At 39.2% G+C, this 21,363-nt stretch overlaps 1 protein-coding gene across 5 annotated transcripts in view; it reads right to left on the reverse strand.

Moving 5' to 3' along the window:
- DENND1A (DENN domain containing 1A) overlaps positions 1-21,363 on the reverse strand; it is a 541,841-nt gene that overhangs the window by 483,656 nt on the left and 36,822 nt on the right. For all 5 annotated transcript variants that reach the window (XM_012532876.3, XM_033427225.2, XM_033427223.2 and 2 more), the window contains exon 2: positions 13,172-13,242. In XM_012532876.3, the coding sequence (XP_012388330.2) occupies positions 13,172-13,213 (42 nt within the window). In that variant the 5' untranslated portion in view covers positions 13,214-13,242. The remainder of the gene's footprint in view (positions 1-13,171; positions 13,243-21,363) is intronic.

Raw genomic sequence — 21,363 nt, forward strand, 5'->3', positions numbered from 1 at the left:
AAACCTCAGTAAATTCAATCTCCATTCAGCAAACCCAAGAAAAATTAGGTCGGCTTGTTCCAGGGTCCAACCCCCAGGATTAAGAATTTTTTCAAAACCTAATCCGGACTTGCTAGGGCTACTAGAGGCAAGAAAGGGCCTAGTGAAGGCTTCCAAATGCCCTGGGCCTAGAACTGCCTTAGATCTGGTCCCAGTGCCCTGCTATCACAGTGTAGAAGAAATGAGCCTTCAGTAGGAACAGATGACATTTCCCCAGTTCAGACCCCCGATGACCCTCAACTTCTAGTTTGAAGAATCAAAACAAATGAGTCCAACTTTTTTTTAATAATAGTTCAAACTGAGGGGTGCTCTGTACTGTGTCCTGTGCTTAATTCTTTAATATTTTTTTCTCATTTAATCTTTACAATAACACTATGAGGTACTACCATCATCATCCCCATTTTACAATTTAGGAAACTAAATAAGACAACAATAGGACTAAGTAATTTGCCCAAAATCACACAGGGAATTAAGTCATAGGTGGAGTTGGAATTTGAACCCAGATGATCTGATCCTAGAAACCATGCTCTTAACTAGACTTTTGCTAATTATACTTTTGAAGTTTTAGGGGGAAGAGGAGCAGGAACTCCTATTAACCAAAATACTTAGCAGGAAGAGGGAATAAATTAAATGTTCTGCTGAGCCGATTTTCTACTTCATTGAGAGCCATGATGAAAATATTTTTCATTTCAGTCTTTGTAGAAAATCTTTCCCATATACTTCTGTCAATTTTCCTTTCATACTAAGTACAACCTAACAAACTAATGGAACCCTTTTCCTGTGATGTTCTAGAAGTCAGCTGCAACATTCTGAGTATCAGTGATGCTTACCATTGAGGACAGAAATCTGAGCTAAATATATACTAATTATAGCCCATATTCCAGAAATGGGCTCTTTTAATAAATCTCTGATACCAGCTTACTTTCTTGGCATTTGGCTCTTCTCACAACTAGACAGTTAAAACAAAACAAAAAAAGAAAAAACTCTGGTAACTGAGGACTGATCATTGGGTTCTTGTTAAAGTTGAACTGTGACATGAGGAAAAAAATATATAGGTTAATCATTTGAAATTATCCATGTGTCCAAAGTGTGCTTTCCTGGAAAGAACTCAGAATTAATCCTACATTTTCTGAAAGAGAAAATTGGTTATTCAGACAGTTTTCTTTTCATCAAGTGAGTTCAATATCTTCACCTCACTATTGTTCTAGTATCTGAACCATTTCAAAAGGAATTTAAATTAATTATATCAGAAGGAAAATTTAATCTCTTAACAAAATCACAATTGCAGGAAGTTTTATTGTTTGGAGTTTGTTTTGGTTTGAAGTTTGGGTTTTTGGTTTTATTTTTCATTTAAGGATGATGTTGAATTAAGTCATCACAAGAATGCCTAATTTGTACTTGTTTGTGTGTTCGACATTTTAATCCATATTGTCTCTAATTCACAAATAGATATAAGTCCCATTTAAACAAGAAGCAAACTAGAATCAGTTTAAATAACTTTTCCAAGGTCAAACAATTAGTTGGTGGCAGAAGAAATCTAACTTCAAAGCCTACAGTCTTTCCATTATGTTGTTTCTATTACAAATTATCCATGAAGATACTTACTGACATTGTTATAATCTAGACAGCAATTCATCGGCATCTATTTTCTCTTCAAATAAGGCTTTGTGATAACATAAAATTCTAATGCCTAAGAACACATTAAAGGTTAAAAAAAAAAAAAACTGTCTTAAATCAAGCAACTTATTAAAGTTTCCTGCTGGGCAAAGCAAGCTTATAGCAATAGCTTCTCTGAAGATTTCTTTTTCTAATGAAAGCCTTTGAGGAGACTGCATGTTTTCAATGCAACATAAAGAAGGAAATGCAAAAAGTGTTGTGAAATAATACCAAAATAAATGCAAAGGCTAGAATATAATTTCTTAAAGGTTAAAAAAAAAAAGTGTCCTAAGCATTTAAAACATGAGGTTCAGTTCCTGTTTTAGAGAGCTCACGTTCCACTTTCTATGGTCTAGCACAGTGCTGAACCTAAAGTGAGTGCTCAAATAAGTGATTAAAGAACTCTAACCAAAAAATAGACGTGTGATAATAAGACCTCAGTCATGTATACTCCTGCGGAAATGAGGCTTATGTGGCAGTTTGAGAAAGCTGAAGACCCACATTTTTCAGCACTGAAACTTTAACTTTTTGGTTGTAATTCCAAACTACATTATATATCTCACTGCTTTTTTGAAAAGAATATTTTGAACAAAACATTTTCTTGATGACTGCAATGTATATTTATTTTGCCTGCTTAGCATCCATTCTCCCTTCCTCTGGTAATAGCACCAGATTTTCCTCTGAGTAACTACCCTGCCCCATTCTCAGGCTAGAGAATCCAAGTGGCACTGAATAGGCCTCCCACATACATACTCCCTCATTCCCCAATCAGCATCTGAGTCACCTACCCAAGACCATCATGATTGGTTCATAGATCAGTCTATGACCCAAAGAGGCCTATTACAATGGTCCTTGGGTTAATGGCTCAGAAAAACATAAAACACTCTTCTTCCACTTGGGTGACTAAATTGGTAGAATATAATCTTCAATTTGCTAGTAGCCATCTTTGCAATTATATAGGGAGCACTTGACCAGAAATGAACCAAACACAGACGACAGAAAACCAAGAGATAAAGATATGACAAATCTATGAAAATATATGTAGAACACCTAGATCCATCAAAACCCAAAACCAGTTTTACCACTGCAACTTCTCAGTATTGAGAGCCAACAAATTCCCTTTTTTGCTCAAGCCAGATTTCGTTGGGTTTCTGCCACTTACAACAAAGAGCCCTAATACAATGATTTAATGTCATCAGCATAATCAATAACTGTGCTGATCAATATAATACAGAAGAATCCTCAGGGCAAAGCAAAGCACATAGGGCATAAGCTAAGTGCTTTCCCATGAATAAAAGATTTAAGTTTGAATGCATGGATTCTGAGAAATCTATTTTGGCTAGTTACTTTTACTTACTTCCCATTTTTCAGCTGTGTTAGACTGATAACAATTGTTGGACAGCAGAGTTCTACACAGATAGGAACTCTTGCCTTAAATAAAAATAACATCGGAATTTAAAATAACAGCTACTCTGGAATAAATCTAACAAAAATACATACAAGAGGGCTTCCCTGGTGGCGCAGTGGTTGAGAGTCCGCCTGCCGATGCAGGGGAAGCGGGTTCGTGCCCCGGTCTGGGAGGATCCCACGTGCCGCAGAGCGGCTGGGCCCGTGAGCCATGGCCGCTGAGCCTGCGCGTCCGGAGCCTGTGCTCCGCAGCGGGAGAGGCCGCAGCGGTGAGAGGCCCGCGTACCGCAAAAAAAAAAAAAAAATACATACAAGAACTATATGAGGGGAACTACAAAAAACTCTGATGAACGAAATCACAGAATTAAATAAATGGAGATATATTCCATGTTCACAGATCAGAAGACTCAATATTGCCAAGATGTCAGTTCTTCCCAACTTGATCTAAAGATTCAATACAAAAACGAACAAAATACCAGCAAGTTACTTTATGGATATCAACAAACTAATTCTAAAGTTTACAGAGAAAGGCAAAAGGCCCAGAATAGCCAACACAATATGAAAGAAAAGAACAAAGTTCAAAGACTGACACTAACTGACTTCAAGACTGACCATAAAGCTATAGAAACCAACACAGGATGGCATTGGTGAAAGAATAGACAAATGGATCAATGGATCAACAGACAGCCCAGAAATAGACCCAAAGAAATTAGTCAACTGATCTTTGCCGAAGCAACAAAGGCAATACAATGGAGCAAAAATGGTCTCTTCAACAAACACTGCTGGAACAGCTGGACATCCACACTCAAAATACTGAATCTAGCCACAGACCTTTCTTACATCTCTCACAAAAATTGTCTCAAAATGGATCATGACCTAAATGTAAAACACAAAACTATAGAACTCCTAGAAGATAACATAGGAGAAAACCTACATGATCTTAGTTATGGTGATGACCACAAACATGATCCATGAAAGAAATAATTGATAGGCCAGATTTCATTAAAATTAAAAACTTCTGCTCTGCCGAAGACAAAATATCAGGACAATGAGAAAACAAGCTATAGACTGGAAGAAAATATTTACAAAAGACATATTTGATAAAGGACTGTTATCCAAAATATACCATGAATTCTTAAAACTCAAAGATAAGAAAACAACCCAATTTTAAAAATGGGCCAGGGCTTCCCTGGTGGCGCAGTGGTTGAGAGTTCGCCTGCGGATGCAGGGGAGGCGGGTTCGTGCCCCGGTCCGAGAGGATCCCACATGCCGCGGAGCGGCTGGGCCCGTGAGCCATGGCCGCTGAGCCTGCGCGTCCAGAGCCTGTGCTCCGCAACGGGAGAAGCCACAGCAGTGAGAGGCCCACGTACCGCAAAAATAAATAAATAAAATAAATAAATAAATAAAAATGGGCCAAAGGTCTTAACAGAAACCCCCTCACGGGACTTCCCTGGTGCATCAGTGGTTAAGAATCTGCCTGCCAATGCAGGGGACACGAGTTCGAGCCCTGGTCCACGAAGATCCCACATGCCGCGGAGCAACTAAGTCCGTGCGCCACCACTACTGAGCCTGCGCTCTAGAGCCCGTGAGCCACAACTACTGAGCCTGTATGCCACAACTACTGAAGCCTACGCGCCTAGAGCCCATGCTCCGCAACAAGAGAAGCCACCGCAGTGAGAAGCCCGCACACCGCAACAAAGAGTAGCCCCCGCTCACCGCAACTAGAGAAAGCCGGCACGCAGCAACAAAGACCCAACACAGCCAAAAAAAAATAAATAAATTTTTTAAAAAAAGAAACCCCCTCACCAAAGAAGATACACAGATGGTAAATAAACATATGAAAAGATGCTCCACGTCATATGTAATCAGGGAGATGCAAATCAAAACAATATTATACTACCATACACCTATTAGAATGGCCAAAGTCCAGAACTCAGACAACACCAAGTGCTGATGAGGATATGAAGCAGTAGGAACTCTCATTCATTGCTGGTGGGAGTGTAAAATGGTACAGCCACCTTGGAAGACAGTTTGGTGGTTTCTTACAAAACTAAACATACTCCTGCCATACAATCCAGCAATCAGGCTTCTTGGTGTTTACCCAAAGGAGTTGCAAACCTATGTCTACATGAGAACCAGCACGTGGATGTTTATTAGCAGCTTTATTCATAACTGTCAATACCTGGAAGCAACCAAGATGTCCTTTAGTAAGTAAATGGATACATAAACTGTGGCACATGCAGGCAATGGAATATTATTCAGCACTAAAAAGAAATGAGGCATCAAGCCATGAAAAGACATGGAGGGACATTAAATGCACAGGACTAAGTGAAAGAAACCCATCTGAAAAGGCTACATACAACTATGATTCCAACTACATGACATTCTGGAAAAGGCAAAACTGGAGACAGTAAAAAGATCAGTGGTTGGTGGGAAGGGGACAGTGTGTGGAGGGCAAGGGGGGCTAAACAGGTAGAGCACAGAGAATTTTTAGAGCAGTGAAAATACTCTGTATACTATAATGATGGATACATGTCATTATACATTCATCCAAACCCACAGAATATACAACACCAAGAGTGAACCATGACATAAACAACGGACTTTGGGTGATTGTGACGTGTCAGTGTAGGTTCATCAATTGTAACAAACATACCACTCTCGTGGGGAATACTGATAATAGGGGAGGCTGTGCATGTGTGGGGCAGGCATATACAGGAAATCTCTGTATCACCCTCTCAATTTTGCTGTGAACCTAAATCTTCTCCTAAAAAAATTAAATCTTTCAAAACAAATGATAAATAACAACAGCTCCCATTAATTAAGAACTTCCCATGTCCCACGCACTGTGCATTTTACTTTAATCCTTTCAACTGAATGAAGTAGACACTATCAGGGCCCCAATTTTATAGTTGAGAAAAATGAGGCTCTGAGATTGGCATTTTGTGGCAATTTAAAAAAAAAAAATTAAGGGCTTCCCTGGTAGCGCAGTGGTTGAGAGTCCGCCTGCCGATGCAGGGGACATGGGTTCGTGCCCCTGTCCGGGAAGATCCCACATGCCACGGAGCGGCTAGGCCCGTGAGCCATGGCCACTGAGCCTGCACGTCCAGAGCCTGTGCTCCGCAACGGGAGCAACAGTGAGAGGCCCACGTACCGCAAAAAAAGAAACAAAATTGAGTTATTTGTAGTGAGGTGGATGTACCTAGAGTTTGTCATACAGAGTGAAGTAAGTCAGAAAGAGAAAAACAAATACCATATGCTAACACATATATATGGAATCTAAGAAAAAGAAAAAAAAAGGTCATGAAGAACCTAGGGGTAAGATGGGATTAAAGACACAGACCTACTAGAGAATGGACTTGAGGATATGGGAAGGTGGAAGGGTAAGCTGGGACAAAGTGAGAGAGTGGCATGGACATATATACACTACCAAACATAAAATAGATAGCTAGTGGGAAGCAGCCGTATAGCACAGGGAGATCAGCGAGGTGCTTTGAGACCACCTAGAGGGGTGGGATATGGAGGGTGGTAGGGAGGGAGATGCAAGATGGAAGAGATATGGGAACATATGTATAACTGATTAACTTTGCTATAAAGCAGAAACTAACACACCATTGTAAAGTAATTATACTCCAATAAAGATGTTAAAAAATATATATTTTAAGAACAAGAAAAAAAAAAGTGCCTGCAGCAGGCTCAGAGATGCCAGCTGTAACGAGACACTTGTATTTGAAATGCATTCCAGAGTTTCAGCATGCCAGTACCATCTGATCATTGGACTGGGCAAGCTCATCCCTCTTGCAAGAGCACCCTCTCTCCAGACCTTCAGTCAGACAGGCTGAACTCAGCTCTGGGAGCTTTCACAACTGGAGGTGACTGTATTCATTTTCTGGTGGGTTCTTGAACAAATACATAAATTAGAGTACACAAAATGAAACTGGCAAAAAAAAAAAAGAAAGCACTAAAAAAGTAAGAACAAGATAGATCAAAGATCTACTCAAAATGATCCTACTTCTTTTTAAAACATTAAACTCACATACCTAAATAACAAGATTATACACAAAAGATGTTCACTGGCATTATTTACAAGAGAAATACCCTGGAAAAAATCTAAAGATGTAATTACAAGTAAATATAGCACATAAACATGATGTCATAATTTATAGCAACTAAAATGATTTTTACAAAGTTATATTAATAATTTTAGGAAAAGTTTAATGATTTGAGGGAGAACATGGAAAACACACACATGTAGCAGAAGTTGGGGGGGAAGTTTATATATTTACACACACACACATACACACACAAAAGAAGGCTACAAGAAAATAAATCAAAACATTAACAGTAGTTATTACTGAGTAATAATTTTTCTTTTCTTTGTAATTTTTAAAAATTTCTAAAAATTTATACATAGTCAAAAACTAGTAAGAAAACAAGCTACTAAAAATTTAAAGATGAATATGGGCTTCCCTGGTGGCTCAGTGGTTAACAATCCGCCTGCCAATGCAGGGCACATGGGTTCGAGCCCTGGTCCAGGAAGATCCCACATGCCGTGGAGCAACTAAGTCCGTGCGCCACAACTACTGAGCCTGCGCTCTAGAGCCCGCGAGCCGCAACTACTGAGCCCATGTGCCACAACTACTGAAGCCCATGCGCCTAGAGCCCGTGCTCTGCAACAAGAGAAGCCACCACAATGAGAAGCCCGCACACCACAACGAAGAGTAGCCCCCCCTCACCTCAATTAGAGAAAGCCCACGGGAAGCAATGAAGACCCAACACAGCCAAAAATTAAATAAATAAAATAAATAAATTTTTAAAAAAATTTAAAGATGAATAGAAAAAAATACACACCAGGGATGATCTGCCAATATGTACTCAAATAATTGGAAAATTTTTAGTATTTTTTTAATTTACAATGAGAACATAATATACCACAGTATAAGAAAAAATCATAAGAATGAAACTCCCACAGAAATTTATAGAACAAAATGTATACTAAATCCTCCAATTAAAGACCCATAAAGTAGTTTCAGTGCTTTCTAACCCACCTTCTCACAGCAGGGAATTAAGCCCTCTGGGGGATGCAAACAAACTTCAAAGAGAAGATTATGCCCAGACACTAGTACTGTATAGCGTAAGGTTTATATTTAAGTTTGCTCAGATATTTTGGCAGAGATCAGAGATGCAGATCCAATGAACAAAGACTAATTTTAAGACACATTCTTTGCAATCATCTAAATGGCAAAAATAAGGCTTAAATAGTATCAGAAAAAGGCAGATATAATAAGTTGTATTAAAAAAAAAGAGGTTGTAGAAGTAGACAAAAGTTACCTAAAATCAAATACTAAGTGACAGCTTATTCACTGGTATTAGGAACTAGGAAATCTTACGAATTCCCAAAGAAAGTAAGCAGCACCATGAGTTCAGTTTGTGTACCCAAATTTTATTTGCACAATCTTTGGAAGATGTCCCACTCAGTGCCACAGGTCTGGATGCAATATCTAAGTAGAACTGACAGAATACATGTCCCTTCCATGGATGTCATGGAATGCTTTCAGAGCAAAGAACACATGAGAGTTGACAATACCTTCACTAGTTCAGACATTAAAAGTAATCGATGGGAAAAAGAACTGTCTTTAACGTCTAGTAGTATTTCTTACCAGCCTTTCTCACATTTGTCACCCTCTTTCTTTGTGAGGTAATTTTTTAGGTATTATTTAGAAGTACCTGACCATTTTATAAAAACACATTTTATGTAGAGGAATAGTGTATCTTAGTAATTTGGCTTTATTTAGTTTCCCAATTTTTAAAAATCATGGATAAGGAATCAAATTTAAGTTTAGCTTTTCTGGATATTAATCATCTAATAGAAAATTAAAATCCTTGATATATTAAAGAATGTGAAAGACAAAACTATAAATTTCTCAGAAGAAAATATAGGATAATAGTTTCTTATCTGTAGGGTAGGAAAACATTGATAAACTGTAGATATGAAAATCAAGAAGTTTTGATCAAAGATACCAGAAAGAGAGGGAAAGACAAATCATAGAGTAGGAGACAATATCTACAACACACTTGACCAGATAATTAATAGTAGCAGGACAAACAATTTCTTATAAATCAACAAGGAAAAAATAGAAAACAATTAAAAAATGAGTAAGCCTTGAACAGGCACTTTAAAAAGAAAGGTATTCACGAGGTCAATAAGCATATGAAAAGGTGCTCAATCTCATTAGTCACCAGGAAAATGCAAATAAAAGCAACAAGGAGATACTACCACACAACTATCAGGTTGGCCAAACCCAACAAATTTAATTGTATTAAGAATTAATGAAGATGTTCAACAATAAAGACTATCAAACACTGCTGAAGGGAGTGTAGACAAGCACAATCAACTCTGAAAAACAGTTTAGCATTATCTAGTAATCAAATATGGTATATATCCTATGTAAAAGTATGTTTACATGCTCCAGGATTTATGTATAAAGATCACAGCAGCCTTGCTTGTAATAGCCAAAAACTGCAAACAACTTCAAGTGCTTTCAACAGTAGAATGAATAAACTGTGATATAATATTAAAGTGTATTACACTGCAGTGAAAATAAATGACACACAACAACACAAAGGACCCTCACAGACTTGAGCAAACAAGCAGCAAAACTACACACAGAATAATTCTATAAAATTCAGAAACGGGCACTACTAAATTAAATTTTTCAAGGAACTATACTTATGTGGTAAAGCTACAAAGAAAAACAAAGAAATGAGTATCATAAAAGTCAGGATAGTAGTTACCTCTGGAGAAGGGGAGTGGAGGGACTTCTGGGGCACTGGCCAGCCCCACCTCTAACATTTACAGGGCCTTGGCAAGAGTACAAACAGAGGCCCACAAACCAAATGTCTAAATATTTACAAGATATGAAATAAACTAACAAACTATTAAATAAAATATGTTCCATCCTCCTATCATAACTACTTGGAAGGACAGATTCACACTGAAAATTCTTGGATTCCTTAGAGTTCCACGTAGAAACATGGTTCAGGGAAAACTGGCCACTGGCCCACTGTCCATCTCCCCCTTTTCCATCCCACACTGCCAGGAACCTCACACACAGGGATGCAGTCACCTCCACTCACAAGCCCAAGCTCCATTGCATACCCTACTCCCCACAAACAGATACCCTTAGGCCACCCCTTGGGCCTAGGGGTGTGTACACCAGTAGCCAGTCTACCCTCAGAAGGACAAACCCTAGAGAAGACTCACACAGACTCTGGAAATAAACCTGGGGCCACTGGGTCAAGAAATTCTTAGATCCTAGGTATTCAAAGTTTGTCTAGGATGGAAGGGTTTGGGCTCTAAATGGGCATGTCCCACAGGCCCCACAGACTCCTTGCCTGAAGGGGGCACTTCAGAAGAAGGCCAAAGCATGGCCCTCTAAAGCACAGGGCTAGGGCAGGGGTCTTCTTGCCAGGACCAGAATTTCCTTAGAACCAGGCAATATTATTTGTCTTAACCTGAATAGCAGTAACATGGGTACTCACTTTATAATTATTAAACTGTACACAAAAGTTTTATGCACATTTTTCCACAAATAATGGGATGGACATCATGTCCCTGCTGATATGATACACTGAGAAGGATACAATATCACGTTTAAAATATTCCCACCCAAAATCCATAACCTAATCTAATCATGAGGATACAATCAGATTCAAACCCAGGGACTTTATACAAAACAAGAGACCTAATTTCTTCAAAAACATTTCACAAAGGTTTATAAAAAAAACAAGGTTGCAAAACTGTTCCAGACTAAAAAAAAATAAATAGATGTGAAAACTAAACGGATTACATGATCCTGAATTCTCTGGATCAGAGGCGAAAGTGCTATAAAGGATATTATTGGGACAACTGATTGAACATGGACAAATGACATTAACTTTCTTATTCTGGTAACTGTACTGGAGTTATTTAAGAAAATGTCCTTATTCTTAGGAGATATATCCTGAAGTATTTAGGGGTGAAGGGTCACAAAGTCTGCAACTTATTCTCAAAAGGTTCAGCAAAAAATACACACAGAGTAATAAAGCAAATGTGGCAAAATAGTAACAATTGATGAATCTAAGGAAAAGGGAGTATGCACGTAACTATTCTTGTAACTTTTATCTTTTAAAATATTTTCAGGGCTTCCCTGGTGGCACAGTGGTTGAGAGTCTGCCTGCTGAGGCAGGGGACACGGGTTCGTGCCCCAGTCCGGGAAGATCCCGCGTGCTGCGGAGAGGCTGGGCCCGTGAGCCATGGCCGTTGAGCCTGCGCATCCGGAGCCTGTGCTCCACAACGGGAGAGGCCACAACAGTGAGAGGCCCACATACCGAAAAAAAAAAAAACTTGAAATAAAATATTTTCAAAATTTAAAGTTTTTAAAAAGTAAACTAAAGGGTTAAACAAGAAAAGAGTTGTCTACGGGGAGAGGAATTAGATGACTGAAAGAAGAGGATAAGGTAAAGACTCCATTTTGTTCCTTTTTCTTATTTGTACTCATCAAACTTCGTTCACATTCCCCAAGAAAATTCATTTTAACTTTGGGGGAAAAAATCCTACAGCATTGAAAGGGGGAACATTAGCAACTGTAGAAATAAGAAAAGTTTTTGTCCTTAAATCTGTCAAATCACAGCCATCACCAACTGGTTACTCTGACGAGTCAGCTCACAGAGGTACTGCTGCACGAACACACCTAGTATCAGCTACTTCCCTTCCCAATCCAATGGTTTGCACAATTAGAGGCATAACTTAAGATGAATATTAACATTCTACTTCTAGAATGACCATAAGTTTATATAACATGTTTCACAGCCTTCATGAAATAATCCAGAAAGTGGAGCACACGCAATTCTCACTTTTGATATTGAGAAATGTATTCATTTTAACAAATATTGGTGACATTGTACAAAGCCCTGCAGATGACATGGAGGGATGTGTACAACATGGTCACTGTCCTCAAGAAGGCAACTTAGCAGAATGAAGAGGACTTGAACCTAAAACCCTGGCTATTCCACACAGTAGCTGTAAAATCTTGGTAAGTTATTTGACCTCTCAGACTCTGTTTTCTCATAGGCATAATGGAGACACCATCCAACTATCTTTAAGGGTTGTATTGTAAGGACTGACTATGTATGTCAAGCATGTAGGACAACAGAACAACAGATACTCAATAAAAGGTAACTATTTTATGAGTATTACAATCTAATTAAAATAATGAAGTAGAAAATATGTCCAAGGTTTGTATAGCCAATTACGGGCATAACTGCCATTGGAATCCTGATTACTCCAAGTTTCTAATCCAAATAAATTCATTCTCCATAAACACCAAATAATACATGCAACTGTTGGTGTGTGGACCGAGAGCCGCTCCCTAACAGACCTTTGGCAAATGCATCACTCTCTTAGGCACCAGGAAAAAGAACACTAGGTCAGAAGGTTATTTTTTCTCATTAACCAAGAAGGATTTTAGGTCAAGAAGTGATTTACTCAACCTACACAAGATACTCTAACCTTATCCAAGACCCTGTTGCTCAGGAATACATGTCCAAATTAGTCCAAAAGCTAAAGCCAGAGGAGGTGTTTCCTTCAATTAAGTTCCAACCTTTCTTTAACCAGCTGACAAAATTTACTGAACTAAATCCATTTCAAACATCTCCTTCCAGTTTACTGGCAGAGATTTCCCTTTATATTATTTTGTAACCTAATTCTAAACCTTCCTTATTAGCAAGGTGACAATATTTCACACTAAATAGTTGACTTCCAGGCATCTCTGAAAGATACAAACCAAAACCCAATGATTACAATGAATAAAGCCATATTTCAAGGCTGTTATAGTAAAACTCTTAATTTAAATTGTTCACTGCAATTATTCTCCATTCCCTAGGATGATGTGGGCACAGATAAAAGGGAAAGACACTTAAACATACTTAAAGATAAGTAACCGCTTAGAATATTCACATATTATCCGATGTGCATGGCTAGCTCATACAATAAACAAACACGCCATATCATAATGGAACATGCAAATACCTGAAACAGTGCCACCTGTCCTAGGATAGGCCACTTCAACATACACTTCAAACATGGTCTCTGGGTTTTGCCTATAAAAGAAACAGATTGTGATTACTGACAAGTATTGAGGGAGCATGGTATAGAATATGCAGGCTGTGGTATAGGGCAGACCTTGATTAAAATCATTAGCTCCGCAACTTAATGGCTGTGGAACTTTGGACAAGTTACTCAACTTCTCTGAGCCACGCCCTCCTAATCTATAAAATGAAAATAGCTAACCAGAAGAACTATTGTGAAATGTAAAGAAAACACACAAAAATTGCCTAGATACAATGTTTGGCATATAATAGCTTAGCCATTATTATGATTTTACAGATGTCATATTTCCAGTTTACACAGCTGATCTCCAAAACCATAAATAGAATTTTGAGGAAACTCAAACCAAGGCAACACTAGCACAAAGTAACCTTCTCCCTCATACGCCAGGATAAAATATTCAGATGAAGTTAACTTGTTTATTTACAGGTTTTAAAGACTCAAATAAGAGAAACAGTATCCTATCTCATTAGGCTATAATAAAGACAGGATGCTAATAGGGGGCTTTGCCGAAATTGTCAATGGCAAGTATATGAATGTTCATTATTATATCCTTTTACCTTTTTATGTCATAAATATTTTATATTAAGTTTTTAAAAGATCATAGCACTAAGAGAATGTTAACAGTTGCTCATTCTGAGTGATAAGAACATCAGAGTCATAGTATCTTCAGATTTTCTCTTTGATTCTAAAACTACAATAAAAAGATTCTTTCCAGGTTGCAAGAAAATCATTTAGTAGAAGAAAATGTTACACATTCAAACATCTATGACGGAATTCTATTTTAAACCTGACAACAAAGCTCAGAGAAGAAACTTTCTGAGTTGCCTAATCAGATCTAAGGCTTAATTTCAATCAACTAAATACCCTGAATTTGCCCAGTAGATTCCACTTTTCAAAATAACTATCTCATTTATCTCATTCCATCCTCATTATAATCCTATGAGGTATGTGGATCAGTCATCACCCTCACCATACAGGTGAGAAACCTGAAGCAAAGAGATTCTAAGTGACTTGTCAGTAGTCTCACAACTAGTTAGAAACACAGTCAGAGCTGCAACTCAGACCTCCGGGAGCTCAAATTGTGTTTCATTGATTCTAAGATGAAATTTTTTCCCCACATTTTCCCAAATCTTACAATCTATTGCATCTTACAATTCTAAATGGCAACATTTTTTTCTTTCCTGGTAGTAAGTAGTACATATAGTAACAGTGCATCTTATAAATAATGGCATCTTAGACTCAGTAAAATACCGTAATACTCCCTCTACTTCCTCAGGGGTAGTTGTCTGTCGATCAGGGATCTACTTATTTCTCATGTGAAGGATCATTACTTCCTCACTGAGGAGAAATTTGGGCTTGTGCCTTAAATAAGTACCTAGAGTGAAAAGAGTTGGCTGCTCTAAAAGTCAAGGAATTTAAATATACCTTTGTCCAATATAATTTTTAAATTAGACATTAAATCAGAGTATCTCACTTAACTAAATAAAAGTAAACTCAAGTTTTAAGAAAGCTGTTTAAAAATGTTTCATGCCTTTTTTTTCCTGCAAGAGAGTACAAAAAGACCTACAAGGTCAGCATCCTTTGGTCACCAAAACATCTGTGGAAAATACCATATGGAATATCCCCTTCATTCAAATAATCTCAAAGTAGAGGGTTTGTTGAAAGAAAGGAATGTTCTAAGGTCATCTGAAGAGTACGAGGAAGATTCCTTCTAAAATCTAAAAATATCTTTAAGCCTATTCTGCAACTGGCTGAATTTCATCTCAGAATTTCATTCCTCAGGATTAAGATAATGACTTTCAAAACGTATTCTGCAGGACCCTACGACTCCATGGAGATTCCTTGGAGATTCCACGCATTTTTTACCCAAATGTGCACTTTTAAGCTTATTTTTCCCCATTTAAAAAATTGAAAGGAAAAAACATGAGCATACAAAGGTGTTACATATCAAATTTTTTAACACTGGAGCTCCGACATGTTAACCTGTGCCACTAAGTTAAGGTGGTTTGTACAGATCTGCTATCTCTCTAAGCGAAGAACATCTTAATGTTGTCTAAACTCATTATATCTCTGCTGCTTCTCCTCCCTTTCTCTTTAACACACTTCAACCAGGCTTCTGAACCCACCACACCACTGAGACAACTTGTCATGATCACCAATGACCTCCACATTGCTAAAATGTGCCAAAATGGTAAATTCTCGATGCTTGTCTTAACCTCTCAGCAGCATTTGACACAGCTGATTGATCTGCCCTCCTTCTCCAAACACTTTCTTCACTTGCCTGCCAGGACATCACTCTCAACTGGTATTCTTCCTGCCTTACTGGCTGCTCCTTTGCTGATTCCTTCTCACATAAGCTCTCCTACCCTTGAACTTAGTGCTGGACCTCTCCCTGTCTACACTCATTACTTAAATGATCTCATTCAGTCTCACAGCATTAATTACCAGGCAAATGCTGATGAGCCCCAAAATCCTGTCTCCAACCCGACTTCTTCCCTGACCCCAGATTCCCTTAGCAACTGCCTGCTCAACTTTCCCATCTGGATTTCTAAGAAGCATTTCTAACTTAACAAATGGCACTTTTCTTCCTCAGACTTGCATTTCCTGATATCCACCAGTTAAGCGGAAAAAAAAAAAAAAAAAAAGCCCACCAAACTCAGTTCTGGAGATGGATGGTGGCGATGGTTGCACAAGAATATGAGTGTACTTAATATCACTGAACCATACACTGAAAAGTGGTTAGGCTGATAAATTTTATGTTATGTGCATTTTACTATAATTAAAAAAATGAGAAGGAAAAAAGTCCTTACAAGGTCCTACATTATCTGGCCTCTGCCTGTCTCTCCAATTTCATTTCATACCTCTCTCTCCTTGCCCACTGCACTCCAGCCATACTGGCCTTCTGTCTGCTCCTAAACACACCTAATTCATTCCTATCTTATAGCCTTTTGTATTGATCTTCATACAGGTGGTCCTTCCTGTCATTCAAAATAAGGCTTATACCTGACCTCAGAAAGGCCTTCCCCAACACACTCTCTACCATCGAATTTTAATTCTCCACATCACACCAATCACAACCTGTTTCCCTCCTCTAAATGTAAACTGCAGGAGAGCAGGGATTTTTGTCTGTCATACCCACTAGCTTTTCCCAGGTACCTAAACAGTGCCTGGCACATAGCCAGAATCAAATAAATATTGAGAAGGAATAAAGGAAGTACAGACTAGCTTTCCTGGGGTCTAAAGGATTTCAATAAATGACTGGAGTGATTATACACTTTTATGACTCAAACTTTAGCATGTTAAAAGATAGATTTGAAGCCCCACCTCCAGGGTTTCTGGGGTAGGACCCAAGAATTAGCATTTCCAATAAGTACCCAGGTAATAGTGATGCTGCTGGACTAGTGATCACGCTTTAAGAACCACTGATCTAGTTAAATGGAATTCTTCTTCCAAATAATTTGTACATATAACATAAAATAAACATAAGGTATACCTCAATAATCCATCATTTCAACAGTGCTTTTGCAATAAAAGATTTCAAAGAAAATAAGCATTTGTGGAAGCAATGAAGCTAACTTCTCTTCTAGTGTTACCCATAGTTACTGCCTCATTGTAATGCATAATAAAACTACCTAAGTTTCTTACTCAGTTCAAATAGCTGCCAGAGCTCTATTACATGGAGCCAAAGATTATGACAGTCTCTTTAGGGAAAAAAAAAGAAAAAAGCTGACTACAACCCTAAGAACAAACTAAACTGGACTATACAAGTTATAGTCATGCTCATCCATGATCATTTACATGTTACATTACAGAAGAAGTAGTGAGAGAACGGAGCCCGCGTTTCCGCAGAGCTGGAACGCCTGGCTCGGGGTCTCTTCCCTCCGCCGTCACGGAACTGCCCCGGAGCCCGAGGGGAGGGCAGCCTCACTGAGGCTGCCGGCTCTGGAGGGGCTCCGGCGGCCAAAGCCGCGACAGTCGTGGGGACGGCGGGCCGGTTGGTTCAACAAGTAACTTAAAGACAAAATGGAAAAACAAGGAGGTTTGTGCCTGAGACCATGTTGATGTGAAACCAGGGATGGCCACCTTGTGCCAGCCGTGTGGATGAAAGGCTCTTGGTGCTGCAGCCAGGAGTCAGTGCTGTGCCTCTGAGGTGGGAGAGCCAACTTCAGGACACTGGTCCACAGCTGCGATATTACCTCCCAGCTCCACTTAATATCAAACGGCAAAAATCTCCCAGAGATCTCCATCTCAACACCAGCACCCAGCTTCACTCAACGACCAGCAGACTACAGTGCTGGACGTCCTATGCCAAACAACTAGCAAGACAGGAACACAGCCCCATCCATTAGCAGAGAGGCTGCCTAAAATCATAATAAGGCTACAGATACCCCAAAACACACCACCAGATGTGGACCTGCCACTCAGAAAGACAAGATCCAGCCTCATCCACCAGAACACAGGCTCTAGTCCCCTCCACCAGGAAACCTACACAACCCACTGAACCAACCTTAGCCACTGGGGACAGACACCAAAAACAACGGAAACTACAAACCTGCAGCCTGCAAAAAGGAGACCCCAAATACAGTAAGATAAGCAAAATGAAAAGACAGAAAAACACACAGCAGATGAAGAAGCAAGGTAAAAACCCACCAGACTTAACAAATGAAGAGGAAATAGGCAGTCTACCTGAAAGAGAATTCAGAATAATGATAGTAAAGATGATCCAAAATCTTGGAAATAGAATAGAGAAAATGCAAGAAACATTTAACAAGGACCTAGAAGAACTAAAGAGGAAACAAGCAACGATGAACAACACAATAAATGTATTTTAAAATACTCCAGAAGGGATCAATAGCAGAATAACTGAGGCAGAAGAACAGATAAGTGACCTGGAAGACAAAATAGTGGAAATAACTACTGCAGAGCAGAATAAAGAAAAAAGAATGAAAAGAATTGAGGACAGTCTCAGAGACCTCTGGGACAACATTAAATGCACCAACATTCGAATTATAGGGGTCCCAGAAGAAGAGAAAAAGAAAGGGACCCAGAAGAAGTAGTGACTAATGTTGTGACACTGTGACAAGTTATATAACATACCGACAAATATACATAAGGGCCAGTGAAGCCAATGCAGATGGAAGCATTTTCTATTTCTCTGCACATCAAAAAATAAGTTTTAATGTGTCTCCTCTAAATGTAAATGGCCAAGCAACTCTTACTTAATATTTTTATTAAACCACTAATACTGTAACAATTTCCAGAGAATCTCTGGAACTACTGAATACCTTGAGACTACTTATTTCCTCCATTACTCTTTAAGACGCTTAATATTTTTAACTACTTGGCTAAAGGAACTGAAAATCCTATTTCTGTCCTATTAACACTCCTGCTAATTCAGTATATGTAATGAAGTTAAAAATACTATATTCTGAGCCATTTTCCAATACAGACCCAAGCTTTCCCAGAGCACATCATATCTTAACATATTACCATGGAAATGTCCTGGTTCTGCCATGATATCCCATCATTAGTTGCCTTATACTCTTATACCTCCATGATCTGGAACTCCGCCCATCTGCCAAGCTCTTTTTTGCCACCCACCCTTACCTCGTGCAGTCTTGCACCCTAAGATCCAGCTATAGAGAACTACTTGTAGCTCTCTGAACAATCCATGCTCTGATTCTCTAACGATAACATCATTACCATACCACAGCCCGTATCTGTTTCCTAGGTGCCAGGCATGATCCTAAGCACTGTACATGCATTATCTCAGATAATCTTCAACAACCCTGTAAGTATTATTACCCCCAGTTTAGAGATGAGGACACTGAAACTCAGAGGATAAACTAGCCAAAGTCAAAGCAAAGTAGCAGCAGAATCAGCATGGATCATCCAAAGGCACTCACCACTTTACTGTTCTACCTTATTCAGCTGCTCTTCTGGAAGGAACTATCTGCCCAGTCTTTTTCATCAAGCCTTAGCTCAGGCATTTCCTCCTCTCTGGGAAGTCTTCTCAATCCCCCCACACTCACATCCTAGACTGGGTTAAGTGCCCCTCCTCCGTGCTCCCAAGGCACCCTGTACTTCCCCACTTTTGCAGCTCTTACCACATTCGACCCTGTCACAATCACAACTACCTGGGGAGCTTTTAAAAGTCCTGACGCCCAAGCCACACCTCAGAACAATTAAATCAGAATCTCTAGGCATTGTTTGTTTGTTTTTTTAAAACCTCCCCAACTTATTCCAATGTGCAGCCAAGGTGGAGAACCACCCGTGTGCCTCTAATCAAATATCGGTCTTCCCCACTAGAGTGGCAGCTCCTTGAGGGCGCCAAATGTCTTCTCATATCCTAGTCCCACACCTGGCACAATAAATGTCTGATGAATGAGTTTTCCTCCAACATCTGACACATAGTTTCCAGTTCCCAGTAACTGTTTCTCTAACAAGAGGTAACTTACTGAATATACACTGCTTACACCTGACTGTTATTCTTTAAGATGTTTTCCTTTGGAGTCAAAGGTATCAATAAGTCACACCTGCTGACAACAGCCTTGGCTCTTAAATATGAAAAATGACACACAAGCAGCTAAAATGTGTTTGAAAGAAGGGAGGTCTGGTAGGTTCTTGCCTCTGGGAGAATGAAGCCTGAGAGTAAGGCAAGAGAGCATTTCTATTCAATACCACACTCTTCTGAACACAATTCTCAGTGATTGACTGGAAGGGCCATGCTCTGTGCTCAGGGCCATGTTCTCAAAATGATTAAGTACACTCAGCTTGAAGTCATGAAACAAAGGCTTTGACAATATTCAGGCAGCGGGAAAGCTAATTTTTTTAAAAGAGCATCATGCTATTGATCACTCTGCTGGATCATCAGCTTTCAATTAGGACCTACTTTTCTTCAATTACAACGTATTATGAGATTAGGAGAAAAATGTAACACGAACTCCTCACAAAATGTATCTGCTGCATATGATAACTATGCCATCATGCTAGGCCCTCAACCCTTTGTTATTTAGAAGTACAAACTGAGACACACACAGTACTGGGATCCCTTACTCAGTTCACAGCTATCAAATCTTCACACCAGCTAGTATTCTAAAGCAAAATAGCAACCTATTCTCTATGGACTAGGGTAAAACTTCAGCACTGTCTCCTTAGTTACAAATTTATATGCCGAGGGGGCTGAGGTATAGTATTTCAAAATTCATACCAACTGAACTGTCTTAAAGTTGACAACATGGGGCTTCCCTGGTGGCGCAGTGGTTGAGAGTCCGCCTGCCGATGCAGGGGACACGGGTTCGTGCCCCGGTCCGGGAAGATCCCACATGCCGCGGAGCGGCTGGGCCCGTGAGCCATGGCCGCTGAGCCTGCGCGTCCGGAGCCTGTGCTCCGCAACGGGAGGGGCCACAACAGTGGGAGGCCCACGTACCACAAGGAAAAAAAAAAAAAGTTGACAACACGGTCAAAAGTAACTGTATACACTTCAGAAAGTGCTAGCAAACATCACCTAATAAACACTGATTCCTTTAAGCTAGATATACAAGCAAAAAAGGTAGTGTTAATATTTCCAACAAGTCTCCATTTGTTTCAGTAGACTCTGAAATTAAAGCCGTTTTTCCAGGCTGAAAATGCTGTATCAAAGGGTGCTTTCTAACCCATAACAAGTTAACACCTCCATAGAAGAACGCTGTCACTGTTGAGACTTGTCAGAAAATGATTAACTTAGTTGTGTAATTATACAGACAAGTCATTTCAAGATTTTGCACTTAACTTTTCATTTCTAATACTGTTCTCAGGATCAGATTAATAAAGATACATAGATACTACTATGAGAGGAGTTACAAAGTTTTACCTTACTATAGATTCCTATGGAAAGATTCTTATGCCACAATGTGCAAAGCAAGTTAACTGGAAGAAGCAGAGCTGGATCCCAAGCAGAAGGACAGAGCCTGCACATCCCTCCACAATGTGCAGTACTCCATGCACTTTTAATAAATTCTCTCCTGTGCTGAGCAGCACTGTAAAATCTAGACTCTCCAATCGTATTAATAGCATTTGCAAAGATGGCATCCATTTCCTTGTCAATAAATATTTTTGTTCTTAAAAAAATT

Source organism: Orcinus orca, chromosome 6 (assembly GCF_937001465.1).
Source record: "Orcinus orca chromosome 6, mOrcOrc1.1, whole genome shotgun sequence".
NCBI classification, from domain to species: Eukaryota; Metazoa; Chordata; class Mammalia; order Artiodactyla; family Delphinidae; genus Orcinus; species Orcinus orca.